General features: G+C 47.5%; 1 protein-coding gene across 3 annotated transcripts; it reads left to right on the top strand.

Annotated features, from left to right (window-relative positions):
* Positions 1-272: 272 nt before the first annotated feature.
* LOC8032589 (ubiquitin carboxyl-terminal hydrolase 14) lies at positions 273-17284 on the top strand. 3 transcript variants are annotated; one of them, XM_029979331.4, is made up of 17 exons: positions 273-568; positions 721-755; positions 1718-1863; positions 2423-2455; positions 2523-2627; positions 3296-3399; positions 3456-3645; positions 4839-4987; positions 6208-6290; positions 6868-6899; positions 7052-7117; positions 7455-7547; positions 9400-9525; positions 11577-11652; positions 11737-11844; positions 13656-13730; positions 17118-17284. In XM_029979331.4, exons 2-17 carry the CDS (start codon positions 746-748, stop codon positions 17192-17194), a joined length of 1473 nt encoding a protein of 490 aa, XP_029835191.1. In that variant the 5' UTR covers positions 273-568; positions 721-745; the 3' UTR covers positions 17195-17284. The 3 variants fall into 3 exon arrangements, with proteins under 3 accessions (XP_029835191.1, XP_029835190.1, XP_029835192.1); XM_029979330.4 differs by having other exon boundaries at positions 636-755; XM_029979332.4 differs by having other exon boundaries at positions 436-568; positions 724-755.
* The last annotated feature ends 1481 nt before the right edge of the window (positions 17285-18765 follow it).

The raw sequence follows: 18765 nt of genomic DNA, 5'->3' as shown, positions 1-18765 counted from the left end.
ACTTACTTCGTTTGGTAATTCAAGCGGAGAAAAACAAATTTCGTCCAGCCAGTGGCATATAAGCTTTAAGTTGTTTTTTATAATTTGAACTAATAAAAAAATTTGATTTACCTTTATTATATACATGTTTATATATTAACGGTCAAAATCCAACACTAGCTAGGTAGCGCATGTCACCACCTAATTCAATAAAATTTGTTACTATTTATTTGTCTCATTTGTCTATTTATTTTTGCCTTGATGTTTACTGCCATGCGTTGCAACAAAAAATGTTAGAAAAAAACAAAAAGATTTCTAATACTTTCCTTAAAGTCGTTCCCAAAATATTAAAATAAATACACTTTATTGAGTGTACACTATTCAGTTTAGTTATTGGAACCATGTTTACCTCGGAAAGTAAGAGAGCAAATACGACCTACGACACTGCGGGACTGCGGCAAGCCGCTTTTCTGATTGAAACACACGATTGAAGTTTGCGGTGTATGTGGAGTTCTCCGGGCATCGTTGCGCTCTTTGAAGTCTTTCTTTCCTGAAATCGACGAATTCCCTTCATTTTCGCCGGCTTCAGGTAAACTATCATCGCGCGCCTGTGCAGTGGTCCTCTCGATTAAGCTGCTCTGTTCGCAAAACCGCAGATAACATTCGCCGGCCGTTCGCCGAGGCTACATGACTGGGGAGTTTTGAAAGCCAGCGGTAAAGTGTTCTCCCCGTCTCTTGCAGCAGCGGCCAAGCCAGTCTCACAAATATGTTCAAAGGTGAGGGCATTTTTCATCACCCTCCCGATCGCTCTCTCGTCCCTCTTTCGAACGCCAAGGGAGCTGCTTTTTTTTTTCCCCCGCGAGTATGGTAACCTAGGTTTCAAAGTCCGCATAACACGATCTCCACAACTCGGTCGATCTGTGAGCTCCTAGAAAACGGACAAGCTGAAAAGGCCAGATCGTAGCTAACTGCCTGATAGAAAGGCGAAAATAACCAGCGAGCCACCCTTTGGTAGACGGAGAAAGCCTGCTGAATCATGGCAGGATGTTGCAATACCGTTAGGGCGCTTTTCTGAGGTTTTCTCTTTATTTTTATTTAATTAGTTGATTCATAAAATCGCGTTACTCTAAAGTCTCACTTTGCCGTGTTCGCACTATGATAGTTGATCAATGACCCGTACTGTTATTACGACTGGGCTATCTGAATAGTTGCAACTTTATATGATTTGTTGTTTTTGGCACCCTTCAAATGCTTCGACATCCTTGGCTTTTAAAACACTTTAGCAACAGTAACATGGATCTAGGCGCAACTTCTACAAAAGATTTTTGTTTCAAGCTTTTACAAAACTGACCATTTCTAACATACGTGCCGTAGTGGTTGTTCTGGTACCAGCGTTCATTTTCAACATTTATTTTAATTGCTCTATAGACCGACACTCTCCTCACAAACAAGCCTGTGCATGCACAGAAACCGCATCAAGTGAGGCATCTATGCATGTGCCATGCCAACAACCGCGCCGCCGCAGCGACGTGATATCAGGGTGTACAGTTTTCGCGCACATCTTTTTTGTAGTCATCCGTCGTGCAACCCGTGCCCATGAGTTAGAAAACTTGTCGAGCTTCATTTTGAAGCATTCTTTCCTCATTCCCGACCTTTCATACAAATGGAAAATAAACAGCATCATCTAGGAGGTGCGTCCTCCAATCCGACCCTCAGCCTTCCCTCCTTTTCCGGACAGTGAAGGTCAAGTGGGGCAAGGAGACGTTCTCGGATGTGGAAGTGGACACCCTGGAGGAGCCCATGGTGTTCAAGGCCCAGCTGTTCGCACTCACGGGGGTCCAGCCGGACCGGCAGAAGGTCATGGTCAAGGGGGCTGTACTCAAGGTACCCCCGCTAACTCCTCGGGACTGCCATCTCTGCATGCAGTAACCGACGTGGTCTCGTCACCGAGACCATTTCAGTTTCGCAGCAATGCCTGAACATCGTTTCCGACTGGTGCGTTCAGCGTTTTACACCGCCCATGCGTCAAAAGCGGTCCCAAAATGGCAGCAAGCAATATCACAGAAACCGTCATGTCATGGTGTCGGACGTCGCGACCCTAGCGGTCGGTCCTGAAAATTCTGGCAAAAGGCATGAGCGAGCGCGGGTGTCACCGTCGTCGCGGCGTCCCTACTCGTGGCTGCAGAAACTTCCGTAGAATGTCGAGCCAGTCAGCAGCCTGCGGCAGAACAGTCGTCTGCCGTATTCACCGGGCAATAGCGTGACGCTTCTGTAGCTTTAATCAGGCGGGGATTGAGGGACAACATTTGAGAACGCGCTAAACGCACCAAACGGAGACGCATTCCAGGCGTCCCTCGAGAATGCACGCTCGTGCATCCTGGCACGAATGTCCGCCGTCCAGATATGAACGACCAACCTGTTCGCTTTCTCGGCTCCCTTACAGGACAACGACTGGGGCAACATCAAGCTGAAAGACGTAAGTCCGGAGGAGTCGTCGCGGTTGGAGCCCTTCAGCACGGCCAACACGTCCTTGCGCGTTTCAGGGTGCCGTGGTTTTGCTGATGGGGAGCAAGGAGGCGTTGCCGTCGGAGCCCGCGGAGAAACCCGTCTTCATGGAGGACATGTCTGAGAGCGAACTCGCCACCGCTGTAAGAAACCTCGCATGACCCTGCTTTGAAAGTGCAGAGATGGTTGCTTACCCGCGTAGGGTTCCGTAACTTCGGCAGCTCTCGCACCATAACGACATATGCAATCCTGCCTAAAGCCGCACGCGACTATTTCTGCGATGCAGTCCACTAACAAAATATGGCGGCCTGTCGTTCGAATACCTGAATGTTGGAAAATGTCTTACAAACATTTTGTAAGTAAATAAATATTCCAAAGATTGTTTCCAACTTGATTTAGGTAGCGTATCAACCTGAAATTTTCTGTGTTCCGTAACATACCCTAAGGTTTTCCTCACGTGAACCCAGTAGAAAAATTGATTTTGGGAACACTACAGAGTTGTTAAGTGTTTTACCGGATAGACGGTGCCCTTGGAACTGCATTTTACTAGAGTGAAGGTTTGGCAGTATTCGCGAGATCGAATGCAGATATCAGAAATGGTCGTTTATGATCTTGTCAAAAGTTTTTCGAACCAACAAAAAACAAAGTGACGCACAAAAAAAAAAAAATATGCAGAGCTGTTAAGTGTTTTACGCGATAGACGGTGCCAGCGTGTTCTCTTGTCTGAAGAGGTCACACTTGGTCGTAAGTAAACGCAAGTGTGTGAAGCAGCCTTCAAGTGTGCACGCTGTGACCTCCGATCTGTCCCCAGCTGGACCTGCCGTCGGGCCTAACAAACCTGGGCAACACATGCTACATGAACGCCACAGTGCAGTGTCTCCGCACCGTGCCGGAGCTCAAGGAGGCACTGGCAAAGTGAGTCTGCACCAACTTTCTTGCGTAGTGCAGTTGCTCACGCCGTGTGCACCCAGGTTCCAAGGAGAGCTGTACTTGTCTCGGACGAGCGGTGTGGGTGCCCAGTCGGTGACGGCCGCCCTCCGCGACCTCTACGGCGTCATGGATCGGTCGGCAGTGGTGCCGCCGATCGTGATGCTGCAAGTCCTCCACATGGCCTTCCCGCGCTTCTCCGAGAAGTCCGAGCACGGAGGGTTCACGCAACAGGTGCTCATCTACCCACGCTTCTTCTGTTCGCCGATGGCACCCGATTATGTCGGTAACGAACGACCCGAACAATATTGTTTGTCACCGAGCCGCGCTCCTAGAGGCCGCCCGGACATGGTCGTCCATAGTTATGTTGTCCCTAACAGCCGTAATGACGGTATCCAGAGCCATAACAGCAGTGTCTACGGCAGAGCCGCATCCACAGCCATAACGGCTGTTTCTCCCAGCAGTGTCATATCCACGGCGGAGTAATTTCCACAACCATAACAGCACTGCCGATAGCAGTGCCGAATCGCTAATCTAAAGAGAGCTCAGCCTGCAGGTATGTTACCCGTAAAAGGGTTGCGATTATGATTAGGTGAACATATCCATTAAAATTGTCATTCTCGCAAGAAGTTTATTACGCGGTTGTAGAAAAGTGGGAAGGTAGGTTTCCAGCAATGGTTTGCATCTGTAGTGACAATACCCTTAGCTTAGCTGCACTTGTAACAACGTTCTCTAATATGGTTGCATGAAAATTACAATTTGCTCGGCTAATAAGACTGACTCTGATCTGCTCAGTATTGTTAGAGTTTAGAGTGGCTGCCTTTGCGAGACTGGGCACCCCAATGATCAAGTACAACATTGGCGTCGATTATGCAGAAAGAGGCGCCATTTAGTATAATACCTACAATCAGTTGTCAAGTTTCCACCATTTTGGAGGACCCCAGCACCGATAGTGATTCCACGAGAGGTCTATGACTACCGGCAAAGTGGGAGTCGTAGGTCTAAAATAGTGTCACGTGCTGTCAGTCCAGTTCAAACCTTATACGCAGGTTTTTCGATAGAGACCGTTCACTCATCTAGATGGGCCAGTTGATTTCTTCAGTAATAAGTATCGCAACCTCGTTGCTGGCCATCCCTTTTCCATGATCTTGCGGCAGTCTTTCTTTCCTTCGTTGCACCGAAACGAAAGACTATAGCAACCCATTAAATGTGTGACAACACTGTCCTAATGTCACACAAACCAAGTCGAATGCAGATATACCCCGTCCACGAGCGGAAGATAGCAAAAGCCCCCCAATGCAGCTGCTCCGAATGGCACGGCATGATGGCTGACAGTAATATTGCGTGTGGCCTATTCACATTGGCTAATGTAAGCTCTCACAGTCCGGATTAGCCAATGAACGGACGTTTGTCGTCTGTGTCCGCAGGACGCCAACGAGTGCTGGACGGAGATGGTGCGAATGCTGCAACAGAAGCTGCCGGCGGGAGACCAGGCGGCCACGGAAACGACGGCCGCCCAGCCGACCAAGTATTCCAACTTCGTGGATCAGTATTTCGGCGGCATCTTCGACGTCACGTATCCTTTCGGGGGCAGCTTTGCCCTCGGAACGCACTTTTAAAAGCGTCAGTCATTCCGTCAAGGGGGCCCCCGCATTGGGGCTACTATTTTGGTCAAGGTGAAAGCGAGAACATTGTGCGCTGCCGATGGGATGTGGTGCCACAGCTTGCGTGTAATTGACCAAGGAGACATTTTTTACCCATTCGCGCGTTCGTAACGGGGCTATATTGGGGTGTGAACGTCTTACCAACCTACGAATAGAGGGAGAGGTTTTGAGTAACCTCCGATGTACTTGTCCTTCATACTCCTTCATCCACCAGTTGACGTCAGCTTATGTACGGCGGCATAACAACTCAAGATTTTCAATCAAAGCGCCACTCAAGAATGGCTTCCGACGGGATATAGCGGACAATTACAATTTTAGCCCACATTAAATCTTGCCTCGCTGCGGCGCTCAGTTTGTAGCGGACGATAAACTTTCTTTCGGGTCTGTTTGCAGACAACGTACGGCGTTTCCTCGTTTAATTTTTTCCCACAAGCGACACTCCGTAGCGAACAAACCGAGTACTTCGCTCGCGTTAAGAGACAGTTACGAATGCTATCTTATGTCGCTTCTCAAGATGCAAATTACATCTCACTCTCGCGGTGACCAAAATTGGACCCTGGGAGGACAACACTTTGTTTATTTGGTCGGTTGATTTGAACCTTGATCTATCACGAGCATAGCCCATCCTTTGGCCTCTGCCCAGTGTAGCTGCTTGTACTCCAGGGGCGGATCCAGAACTTCGTTTTGGGGGGGGGGGGGACGGAAAATTTGTAAAGACACTATTCTCCCATTCTTTCTTGTGCACCGGGGGGTTCACCCATGGCAGATTGCCCTCCGAGAAGGGGGGGGGGGGGGGGGGGGTCGACTATGTTTGGGGGGGGTGGCCGCCCCCGTCGCCCCCCCTTGGATCCACCCCTGTCGTACTCCCAGGTCGGAGTGAAGTGACGGTGCGACGATTGCGTTTTGACACTTCACGCGGAGTATGTTCTGGGCTTCTCTCCGCGCACTCGATCCGTTCCTCGTCCCGCCCGAATTTCCCGTGCCCTTGCCTATCTCCCATTTGTTTCGTACGCACTCTAAAGAGGATTGAGGAAAGGTTTCCAGGGGCACAGCCAGCACTGTGTGTCCCATCGGCCAAACGAGTTGTCCTATCGGTTGAATGTGTAGGTCCCTTAACGCCAGCTGCAACCAGGCTCAAGTGCATAGAGTCCGAGGATGAACCGGAGACGAAAACCACGGAGCACTTTCTACAGCTGAGCTGCTTCATCTCTCAAGGTGAGCCCTTCCGCGCACTCGCGTTTGGTTAGAACCGAGTTCTTGTCATCGCTTATGATGAGAGAACACGCTGGTGCCATCTTTGAGGTGACCCCGGAACTGCATTTCGCTAGATCGAAGGTTTCCTGGTATTTGCACGATCAAATGTATGTACTATCTATGAGAAATCGTTGTTTATAAGATCGTCGGAAGCTTTTAGACCCACAAAAGAAAAGAAAAAATTGGGACCGTACAGAAACTGCCAACGCCCCCAAACTTGTCGGGAGTTCTGTAACTTAGTCACAAGTTCAAAAAGACAGTAACAGAAATTTGGAATGGTATCTTGATGTGTCAAAGGAGAAGAGTGAGCAACGACCAAATTAAGAAATGGTTGTTTGTCGGCACTGCGCGAGTGTCCCTTTCTTGTGCCAGTGCAAACCGTGCATCTGCTTTTGTGTGCCGTAACGGCGGAAGTGCGAACCACCAACTTGCCCAAATTGCAGTTTTAACTAGCCCTATGGCGTTGTTACCAAAGAGGTGTTGGGTGGGGACCCCTGGTGGACGTCAGCCTAACCTTACGTCCACTTTGCTCCTGCAGATGTCAAGTACATGTATGCGGGTCTCAAGAGCGTGAGTGTTTTCCTGCTTTTCCGTGCCATCTTTGGGGCACTTCCCTGGAAAGTAATTTTGCCAGTGCTTGCAGTACCGATGCACAAAAAGAAGCCCAACTTTTGTAGCCAAAAAGAAACTGAACAGATTTATTTCTCTTCCGACGATTGCAGAGACTCTTGGAAACCATTAGGAAGATGTCTCCAACACTGGGCAGAGACGCCGAGTACAAAAAGATGGTGAGCCTTTCCGAACGAGTTAATGTATATTTGTACCTCATTGATGCGTTTACGTCGGAATGTTTTCCCAACTTTAGTAGCTCCTAAGCGCGAGCAAACCCATAAAATGGTTATCAAAAAGGTTTACTGGTGACCGAAACATAGCACTTATGATTTCAAACTAAAGCACCTACAAGGATATGTATATCATGCGTGTAAGCAAAGTAGGTATCGTTTATTCTGGACCACCCTTGCAGCATTTGTGGAGTTCGATACGACTCAAGCGTCTCTTGTAAAGAGACCTTTCCGAAAGTCCTCTCGGGCTTTATGTATTTTATTTGTTCGCATTTTTTCGCAGAGCACTATCAGCCGCCTGCCTGCCTACTTGACCATCCAGTTTGTCCGCTTCTTCTACAAGGAGAAGGGGGCCGTCAATGCCAAGATCCTCAAGGTGGGCGGTCCACTCTTTCCACTCTCTTTTAATGCGGAACACGTTTAATGGTTGGCATCCAACGACCCCACGATCGTTACAGCTCGACGTTCTACCACTGCTCCAATTAGCAGGTATACACAAAGCTACTCGTTTCTACCACGCTGCTCTGTACTAACTGTTCGGCATTGCAGCGTTCCTGTTCAAACAGTTCGTGGAATGAAAGAAAGAAATCTAGGACGTGCCCACCATTGCATTGACAAGGACAAGTTTGCGATAAAATAACACGCTGTAACGGAGGAAAAATTTATAAAGAACTAGAGCATCCACTACAAGCCTCGATTAATGCCGCGGAAGCACGTTCTGCGTAAACCAACTTTGTTCGTAGGAACGAGTTCAATTAGCATCTTAGGGTGGTAAAATTAAAACAATTTAATACTAAAAATTTTTTTTTTATTTTGTTAACATTTTGGCGCATTTAAACTTCCGTTTTAGGCTTGTTTATCGCTGCACTCCTTGCAGGGTGGCATTCCATCACCCAGTCTCGAAGCTTACACCCTAAAGTTGCAAGCAGGGGCCACGTGCAAGCAGACATTATGGGTGAAAAGTACCGTATTGGCTTGGCGCAAAATTGACCCATATTTAGGGGGGCCAACCGCCCTAAAAATGGGGGGGGGGCCCCTATTTAGGGGGGGGGGGGGGGGGGGGCCTTCGTTATGGGAGGTAAAATTTTGGCATTTATACACTTTGCTCAAATGTCATTTTAGGTGCCAATATGACATGGCAGGGTACTGTAGCACATCTCGACTGATGGCTGGTCGCGGGCGCGCCACAGTAATCATGTTCTATAAATTGCAAACCTTTTTTAGGGCGCTTCTGGCGTGCCGTCTGCCGAACAAAAAGGCACCCTACGAAGCTCACTCAGCACGAAGGACTACGCGACCGTTCTTAGGTCTAACTACTTTCGCTCGCTGTCCGAAAGCAGACCACAGACGACGGTGGCGTGTTTGTTCACATCAATGCATCCGATAGGCGCAGAATGTCCGGGGCTGGGCGATTCCTTGACCCAAGCTTCGTCAAGTGTGCACGCCGCTCGGTTTCACATTTGATCACTTCCGCAACTAGGCACTTGTGGCCGCTTGCAGCCATTACGAGAGCGGCCTGGCTTGGTTTGACTTGGGCTGACTGCTTGGCGGCAAAAGAAAACTGACTTGGTGGCTAGCTAAATTGGACGCTATTCGAGACTTGCAAGCCGAAAATGGGAAGCGCGTGCATTATGCGAGTGAAAAAGGAAGTTCAAATATTGGTACTACTTTTGGTGGGGCGTGTTTGTTATGCGAGTAAATATGGTAGTTTCAAAACATTGGCGAGACAATGGACTGTTGCCAGACCTCAGAGCACCGGCTCGTTGGCCCATCGCAAGAAATGGGCCACCGAGGTGCTACTCTTTAAAGGGGCTCTGTTTATGCTGACCCTGCATCAAAATGCAATCCCAAACCCTAAAATATGTGAGTTTTTCAGTTTTTCCGGTTTTCCCGATACCAGATCTCTCTGTCATATTTGCGAGCCACCTCGATGGGTTGAATGTTGCACAGCTGTGGTTAAAGGGCTTCCATAGGCTATTTGGTAACTCCTCGACACTAAACGAATCGCAAGATTACATTGGCACAGAGACGCAAAGCCGGGACGGGTCCGTTCACTGTGCAACAGTCTCGACACAGACACGGCATCGGTGCCTTACTCCATTTTACTGATACGGAGTAATGATGGGCACCAAGCTTCACCGTTCATGCCGTGCACGTGCCATACGGCCACTACTCCAACGACCGTAGTTAGCGAAATGAGGCATCCCTTTGCATCTCTGTGCCTCTAGGACATCAAGTTCACGATGCAGCTGGACATGTTTGAGCTGTGTTCGGAGGCGCTGCAGCAGAAGTTGATCCCGATGCGGACAAAGTTCAAGGAGGAGGAGGACCGCAAGCTCGACGTGGCTCAGAAGGCAAGTCCCGCAAAGTCGTGCTCCTCTGGCACCTGCAATTTCTCCGGCAGAGACGAGATGTTGCGTGTGGCTCGAACGGCGGCCACGTGCGTACTTTGGGACAGTTCTTATAATCCCTGATAGGAACATGGGGCATGGCCGAGCCTCTTGTTATCTCTTCGCAGCCAGTGAGTGTGTGGCGTTTCCCAACAAGATCACCGAAGAACGAATCGCAAAGTGACGAGCGTGGACGTATTGGGCCACATTCCGCGTTTTTTTAACCCCTTGACGGTCGCTGCCGTACGTGTACAACAGCGATTACACATTTGGTGAACTATAAACATTGTATTTGCACGGTGTTTCGCTTTGCTGAAATATTTATAGTTTTGAAATTAAACTCTTCACGCAAGTGATACAGTGCAACCCACTATAACGAGAACGAGAAAACCCGAAATTTTAATCGCTATAACCGATTATCGTTGTATCTGGAATAGAAACGGATCATTTCCAGTCTAGAAACTCTATATCTGGTATTGTTATAAACGGGTTGCACTGTATGTGCGAGATGGTCACTTTGCACGATGGCTGCTCTGGCAGTAGCGGTAATCGCATTGCCGGCTTTTCCTATTCAGACTTTTAATGTTTCTCACTATTAAATTCAGAATAGAGCTTACCATCCAGTACAGAAGTTCCTTAAAGTATCTCAAACCACCCGAATGTCGTGGAGGCGGACGTGCCAAAATTAAGCCGAACGAAAGAAAGGCGACAACTTTTCGCCTTCAATATTTCCATTTGATGCTGCATAACCTGAGCAGCTTACAAGCACCATTTGTGCTCCTGCTAGATAATTAAGAAAAAATATGTGCATCGACCCTTTCTTTATGCTATTTCTTTGAAAGTGAAACCGGGCCACTGGGAAACATCTACTATTAAGAAAAATACTGTACCTGCAAGGGGTTAAGCTGTCGGTCACCATATTCAGAGCCATTTCCGGTACCTCTGCCGATCGTGTCAAACAGCTCGGAGAGTTTTCTTCGACCTTCGTCCGTGGACGATGCCTGGAAACCACCTCCGAAAAGTGTGTTCAGTGCGTCCTCGTTTTCGGTCCCCTGATTCCTGCTCGACGACATCGCACTACAAGTTTTTTCTGAGCGCCAGCTTTTTTAATCCGAGCAACCCCAAACTTAATGTGTCTGTACACCAATTTAATTGGAGTGCCGAGGAATTTAATCTCAGTTGGCACTAATTTAATCCAGGTGCCTCTCATTTTAATCAGACGGGCACACGATTCGTTCGTATCTCTGCATTAACGGCGACTTCTGCTCATCCGTTGCAACCATTTTTGACCTCTGAGTTACTCGAAAGTCGTGAATAACTTCTCGCTGTATGTGCATGTTGCATGCCCATTTTGATCCCAGATTTTAAGGGCTTTCTTAGAGAAATGCACGGGCAGGCTTGTGCCTATTACTTGAATAATATAATGGATTATAATTGCAAATGGCCGAGTCTCAAATGTAATGGATTGCCGTTACAAATTATTTTCGCTGAAAATTAACAGATTACTTTACTCGTTGCGTTACAACATAGTTTCACGTTACTTTTCCCGTACGCTTGTCAAGAAAACAATAAAAATAATTTTGATGTTTTCAAAAATGTTCCGAAACACTACTTTTCATTTCTCTTATGCCTTCATTATTGTAGTCCTCATAAAAATAAACTGTTGTAGTATTTAAGAGAAAAAATGTAGGTGCCCTCCGTTCACCTGTAAACTTCCAAGGCAGCAAAAGCTGCAACCACACCTGCCATCCTACTAGCTTACGGCAACTGCAAATGACCCCTGGACTTCTGCAGCCAGAATTCCAGGGACCAATATTTTGAAACGAAATTACATTACAAAATACTGCCACAAACAAGGAATGTAGCAGTTACGAAATTACTTGAAAAAGCAACGCATTCCAAGCAATCCGGTACTTGTAACGGATTACTTTCCCAAGTTTGTGCACGGGTGGTATGGAACCATAATGGCCTGTGTAGATGCGTGAGGAGAGTGCGTGTCTGAACTTGCGTTGCAGCTCAAACTGCAGCATCCGGACGAAGCTACTCCCTCCAGCAAGAGGACCAAGCAGGAGCCCTACTCCTTCCCCGACGGTAGGTTTCTTCGCCGTCCTTTTGCGCGGCGTTGGAAACGTGTTGCAGCCACGGCCTGACGGTAAGGCGCTGTTTTCTTCCCAGACCCGGGCTCGAACAACAGCGGTTACTACGAACTCCAGGCGGTGCTGACGCACAAGGGCAGGTCTACGTCGACGGGACACTACGTCGCCTGGATCAGGCGGAAAGAAGGTGGGCGTGCCCCATGTGGCGTGGGCGTGCTTTGTACAGCGTGTCGTCGTCGTCCCCCCCCCCCCCCGCTAAAATTTATACATTTCTTTTTTCCATCGCAAACACCAGCAACACATTGCCGAACGCTCATTCTCCGCCCAAATGTAGCACTAGCAGTTTCAACCAGATGCAAAAGTTTCAGAAGTAACCGTTATTTTTTTTTAAAGTTATAAATGTTTGTTGGCTGCCATTTTCGAGTTGAAAATATCCGAAAATCACTGATAGCTTTTGAATCGGACAGGGGTTCTCAAACTGGGTTCCGGGGAACACAGGGGTTCCACGAGCTGGTCTCATGGGTTCCGCGAACACCCTAATTGCAACCCCCCCCCCCCCCCCCCCCCCATTGCCACAGGCTACGCGGCAGGACCATGCAAAGCGCCTTCATCGCACTTTGTACTGACATTGCGATTGATATGGTGGGGATATATGGGAAGCAACACAAGCAAAATTGCCTACAATTGAGCATCTGTTGCTTCTCGGTCAGCAAATATGGAGGGGAAGTGGGGGGAGGGGAGGGTACTGCGGCAGTTTTTGAGGCTTCCTGGGGTTCTATGAGGCCAAAAAGTTTAAGAACCCCTGGAATAGGATATCGGTTTGTTCCGAAGCTTTGCAATCTGGTTCGAACTGCCAGCGCCACCTTTGGGTGGAGAATTAGTGTTCGGCGATGTGTAGTTTATCTTTGCGGTAAAAAAAGTCCAGTAAATTTTTGGGGGGACACCTTGTACTTTGTCTCGCTATACGATTTGCTACAGCCATAGCTACGGGCCACGAGGTCCGTTCACTGACTGCTAAAACTACAAAATGAACTCGCTTTCCATAGTTTGCTTTAGCCTCGGGAAATCTAGGTTTCCCACGAATGCTGTCGGTGTTTACGTTCGTTCTCCAGAATGTAGACACAGATTCTGACGCCTTTCACAGAAGTGTTCACTGGCCTTTGAGGGAAACGATCCGCGCGCTGGTGTTTTTGAGACTGGGCGTTTCAACTGCACGCCCGTCACTGTTGCACGCAGTGTCTCGCATGCAACAGTGCATTCAGCAATGAGTTGGTGCCTGAAATGCCTTTGTAGTTTACAAACAAACTCTTTTTTTCTTGTGGCACGGTAGTAAATTTATGGAAGGATTGGTACAGTTGTTTTCCATAAAATCCTAAGGAGCGAAATATTTCCAAATTTGCGCCAATGCTAAGACCCAGTTTCGGCCGAGAAAGTAATATTGAAGGCGGCTAATGCGCATTACCTGGGAACGGCGTCTTCACTATTTTCTCTCGCTGACCCGATCCCTGTGCAGGGCTGCCATGGCCATTTAAACTGTTTGTCTCAATCTCTATCTAGTTAATGCACGTTCATGGCTCCACTGGCTCGTAGATGATTGTTGGTTCATTTTTCCGAGCAGAAACCTCAAGTCGCAGTCATGGTCTTCACACATCCTACAAAAGACACGGTGTTCACTGCAGATGTTGTGACAGAATTATTTGGGGACATACCTCGAGCACGTTCCATGCAGACAACCTATTACGTATGTGTGCTTTGAACGCGTTTGCCGACGGTCTTTGTACGACCAGTGTCACCATCAAACAAAGAAAAAACATGCCTCAGACAGTGGCAGCAGAGTGTCTTTCATATCATCTGTCAGCTGCGTGACTGCGGCTTTAAGGAACAGCTGCTGTAGAGGTAACGTGGCAACGAGATTTGCGGAGATGGCGCACGTTGAATGTTGCTAAGATTTGCAGATGGGAGCGATCTTGACCGTTCGACTTCACGCTCGTGTTTCAGACGAGTGGTTCAAGTGCGACGACGACAAAGTGTCGCTGGTCAGTGCCGACGAGATCCTCAAGCTCTCCGGAGGAGGTGAGGCGGCCGAGTAGGCCGTTTGTGTCTTTTTCTTCGTAATCTGCGAGCGCACAATAATCTAGGAGAAGCTAGAGTATATTGTGCCCTTGGAGATTTGTTTTTCTATTCCACCTCGAGACATCTGCAGCTAAAAGTGGCGAGCCACAGATGCCTGGATCCCGGGAGAAAACTTACGCCGACCCGGAGCATGGGTTCTGGCCCCTAGAGCACCCAGATTGTCTCGATTGTCCATTCCAATTAGTAGACTTTCTCACTAACTTGGGTGTCATTTCAGCATGTCTGAGCTCCGCATTAATCCATGACATCGAAGCCGGTCGTAAAAGGGTTAGGACGCGCCAAATCAAAATATGAGATAACAATAGTGCTAGGACCCACTGCATGTTCCTAAATTTTTGCTAAATTTGTTCTGAAAATGCCCGATAGTTTTGTAGATAAGTCTTGGACCCTGAGATCTGCCCCATTTGAAAAGGCTGCCATGGTTTATGGGTCGGTGACGTCATTCGGCCAACACGCGGTGTCCACTTGCACGCACTCGCAGACTTGGCTCTCTCAGTGTCTTGCCTTCAGCTTCCTCGTTTACGCTGTGCGTTTTGAGCACACAGTTTCAAGACGAAGACGTCTACAGCGTCACTTGCTTCGTCGGAGCCTTCAACACTGATCGCAGCAGCGGTGAGAGGGATTGTTATTGAGAGATGTCGGAAGGTGGTCGTTTGGCTTCGACCCGCTAGCGACCAGCTCCAGCAATGATGACAAGATGGTCATGGACAAACTCACCATCATCCGTGACGATCTCGCACGTGCGTGCAGGGTAGAAGGTCAAAGAGTAAGAAGGCAAGAACGAGAGTAGCAGAATAGCATTGGAGTAGCCTATAGTCCGTTGCAACCTAAGAACGAAGGGCGAGGGTAAGACGGGCCGGGGAGGAGGAAGCAGACGGAACGCTGGAGAAGAGAGGGGGAAACCTCCTTCTCTCTTTAGCGTTCCGCCTGCTTCCTCCTCCCCAACCAGTCTTACCCTCTCCCTTCGTTCTTAGGTTGCAACGGACTATAGTAGCATGGCAGTGTACGATTGTACCATGGCAAGGCGAGCGTTTGACTAAATATGATCACGTGGGGTTTATGGGCACCATGGTGTGACTAACTTGGACAGTGTTGCTCGGTCGCCAAACAAAAAGGATCAACATTCTTAAATTGATTATTGCAATTACTAGAGCTCTAAACATTGGGAAACTCAGTGTACATACTAAGTAACCTAAAGGCCTTACAAGTAACGCTTTACTCTTTGTTACTTTTTTTGGTAACTTTAAACTTTAATGTGCTACCTTTTCAAAGTGTAACTTGTCACCATTGTTCTATTATTTTTTCTGAAGAAATTACAAGAGTAATGGCATTAATTTTCAGTTTCTTTGGCATTGTATCATTATTGAATGAGTATAATCTAGCCATTCCTTCGACTTTAGAAATGACATGTTCCTACATTTTGAGTGTCCCGTTTACCCTGTGCGAGCTTGCACCAACTTTTCTTGCACTTTCTGTAATAAAAGGGACCTTCAATTTTTTTATAATGTTTAGTCTTATGAAAAAGTAACTTAAAAGTAATGCCATTACCTTTAAAAGAAACTGTGACAAATTACTTTTTTATTGCAGTAACTGTAACAATACCTTTGCTACTTTTATCTGAAAGCAACTGCAAAGCACTACTACTTGAAAGTAACTTACCCAAAACTGAAAAAAGCTGCTTGTGGCTTGATCTTGTAGTGATTATTTACATGTGACTGTCCATTAGAACAAAGCATTTTTTGGAGATGTTACAAGCATTATTCAGCTGAGACAAAAAAAATTGCTTAATGTCCGCTTGGTGGCTAGTTGCCGTTCCGTTTGCGCACGAAAAGTGTCTCTGCAAAGACAAGATGGTCGCTGTCTGATAAAACCGGAGCCTCTGTGTAGTCGGCTTTAGTTGGTAGAATGCTATGTTTTCTCCTGTGCCACCTCTTGCTGCAGTTGGTCCCGCGCAGTACCGTAGCAACGGGTTTCTGTAACAACCAACGGAGCCAGTCGAGGCCGACAATTGCCGAGTAGCTGTCGTCTGCTTTTTTCGCTTCTCGAAAAGCGCGCAGTTGAAATTGTCAGTGCGTGTCCCCGCGTGCATTGAACATTTGGTGAGTGAGGCACCCGTATTCGGATATGCCCATCCCGGTAAGCGAACCATGCTTTTATGCGGATTTCACTCACTTCTATTAACTTATACCGCATTTCCATGAATGGGGTGGAGAGGTAAAACAAGCCATACTAATAAAGAGGCCCCCAGTGGCACTGTTAACGTGCTAATCTTCAGGCTCAAGATGGAGAGCGCATTGGGGCTTCCGACATTGTGGACCTAGGTTTTTTCGCTTCGTGTCGCTACTCTGGCGGCTAAAGCTGTCGTATACAGTGACTGTATATGGAAGCTCGAGGCGAGAAAAGTCACATCTTCCAGCATGTGCGTTAAAAAAGGTTCTTGATTTACGAGCGCACGGCTATGTGTGACCCCATTGAGACATTGATCCACCTAGGTTTTCCAACTGTCCCGGAATTTGCGGGACTGTCCCGACTTTTTACTAAGCATCCAGAGTCCCGCGTCGTCCCTGTCGGGACAGCTATATGTCCCAAATTCGATCCAGACCGTCCATTTAAAAATTTTCTGTGATACAATGCACGCCCAACAATGCGCGTCACGCTGCAAAGCACGAATCGCACCGCGGTGGCTAGCCTTGGCTGTGGGAGGCTTTAACCACTTTAGCACGCAAGCTACGGCAAGCCTGGAATTGGGGTGACACTGGTACCGGGCAGCGCCTGTTATCATCATCATTGTTTGTGTAAACCCCTTTTTAGGGGCAAAGCTCCTTAATGGCTAGCCATGTCCGTATGTCCGTCCGATGTTCGGCGTCGGGTGCTCATGCTCACGAGCACGTGAGCGTGTGCTCGTGTAGGGGGAAAAAAAAAAACGCATCTCCACGTAACGAATGATGTTGATTGGGGCGAAGCTCTGGTGGTGCTTGTCTGTGTAGACGCTGAGCCGCAGCATGCCGAGCATTTCATTCGTTTTCATCCAAGTCAGAAAGAGAATGTGTGGTATGAAATGTGGTTATATACGCATTTGAGCATTTGACCGCAGCACGACATCGATGAAAACGAACGAAAGGCTCGGCATGCTGCGGCTCAGCGTCTACGCAGACAAGCACCGCCAGAGCTTCGCCCCAATTAACATCGTTCACCATGTGGAGATGCGGTTGTTTTTTTCTCCCTTTTAGAACCCTCGCGCTGCCATAGCCTGCCCCTGAACCCCCCCTCCCCCCCCCCTTTATTCATTGATGAGTTAGTAACCTTAGACCAATATATTGCGCGCAGGTGACTGGCACACCGCGTACGTCCTGCTGTACGGACCACGTCTGCTGGAAGTAGAAGAGGACCTGCCGTGTCCATAGCTACCCATCCTGCCACACAAGAGCACCCCTCTCTCCTTACGATGGACCCTTTTTTTAAAAAAAGAAGAGAATAAAGTGTCAAGTTTGAGACCCGCAGTGTCGTGCGGAGACCGTGGCAAGAATGGGACACGATATCGGGCCGACGTAGGTAAGGTCCCACAGGGGCCGTGGAGTGTCTAAATTGGACCCACAGGGGGTCAACTGCCGTTCCACCAGGGGAGGCCCAATAGTTCCGGGGTGCATAAAAACTTGCGTATTTTGTTTAAGGGGGTACATGGCCTGGGAGGGTCAACTTTTGAACCGTTCCCTCAAATTGATTCAAACTTTCAGGTTGAATTGAACTTTATTAGGAATGATGACATCTAAAGTTTGTCTTGCAGGCGAATTTTAGAACATACTACGCTTAACAAGCTCTAGAAAAAAGCGACCTTGTTAGGAAATGTATTAGAAGTAAATAATAATTACATTCCAGAAAATTTTTGTGTTAATGTGAAGTAGAATATCCATAGTGCAAGTTAAGGTGAAATTTAATTGTAGAACATGTAGCTTATAGAAAAACAACACCCAAAAAGCGCAAAAAATATTCACAAATTTGGTGTTTTGAAATATTTAGTTTTCATCATGAAGAAGTCAGCTCTTTCAGATTATGAGTATCTTAACTTGTCCCTCAGTAGATTTCAGTCCAGGACACCACTGAATGAAGTCTTTAAACTTTCAAAATGTACAATGATACCTTTCCTCATACCACATTTTCTGCCAAAACGTGAAACAGAGAGAAATGCATTTGAAGTTTAAACTTAGGTTTTTATAGTTTTTACGAGTCCCAGATACACAAAATTCACCTGAAGCATTGTTAGCACCTTCCTCTTTGAGCCTTTGTAGTTCCCCTGGCAATAGCTACCACCCTGTCTCATTTGTAGGCGAGCTAACGCTTGTAGCAGGCATTCATTGACAGATAAACTGGCAAGAATAATTATAAAATACCGGGCAAGCGCCCACTTAAAATTTAGAAATAATTGCGAGAGAATGGGGTATGGGGCGCTTCTCTGGTCATCAATTTTACACATAAATGTACTCTGTGTATTTCCTCAGATCTTACAAATTTGGGGATGGGCTCTTAATGTGGACTGGGCAGATGTGCGGTATTCTATGGTAAGAGGCAAATCACACCAAGGAAGAGCAGCAAAGCAGGAATATGACCTGAAGTGGAAGGTACTGTGAAAGGGTGTTACTGAAGATGGTACAATATCACGTCGCCGGGCAGGGCCAATCGCAAACCCTGTTTCAGGTCTCAACCAGTAAGATTGCTCATACCAAATTTTCAGGATTGTTTCTGTTTGGATGTATGGGGTTGTCCTGGCCATTAATACTTCTAAACTTGGAAAGCTTCTACGGGCTAAATCTAGAGTAAATGGCGCTTCTAATGAGGGCGAGATGTTCTGGCTATGTTTAAAACGAGTATTGAGCAGCCCTAAATCAAAAACGAAAGACTTGTTCCTTGCTGACTCGGAGGGCTGCCACCAGCATGCCGAAAATAATTTATTGTGAGATAAATCCGGCATTATTAAAAA

Source organism: Ixodes scapularis, unplaced genomic scaffold (genome assembly GCF_016920785.2).
Source record: "Ixodes scapularis isolate PalLabHiFi unplaced genomic scaffold, ASM1692078v2 PGA_scaffold8__174_contigs__length_109621045, whole genome shotgun sequence".
NCBI lineage: Eukaryota > Metazoa > Arthropoda > Arachnida > Ixodida > Ixodidae > Ixodes > Ixodes scapularis.
The sequence above is the reverse complement of the archived record's forward strand: the minus strand, read 5'-3'. Positions and strand labels throughout refer to the sequence as shown.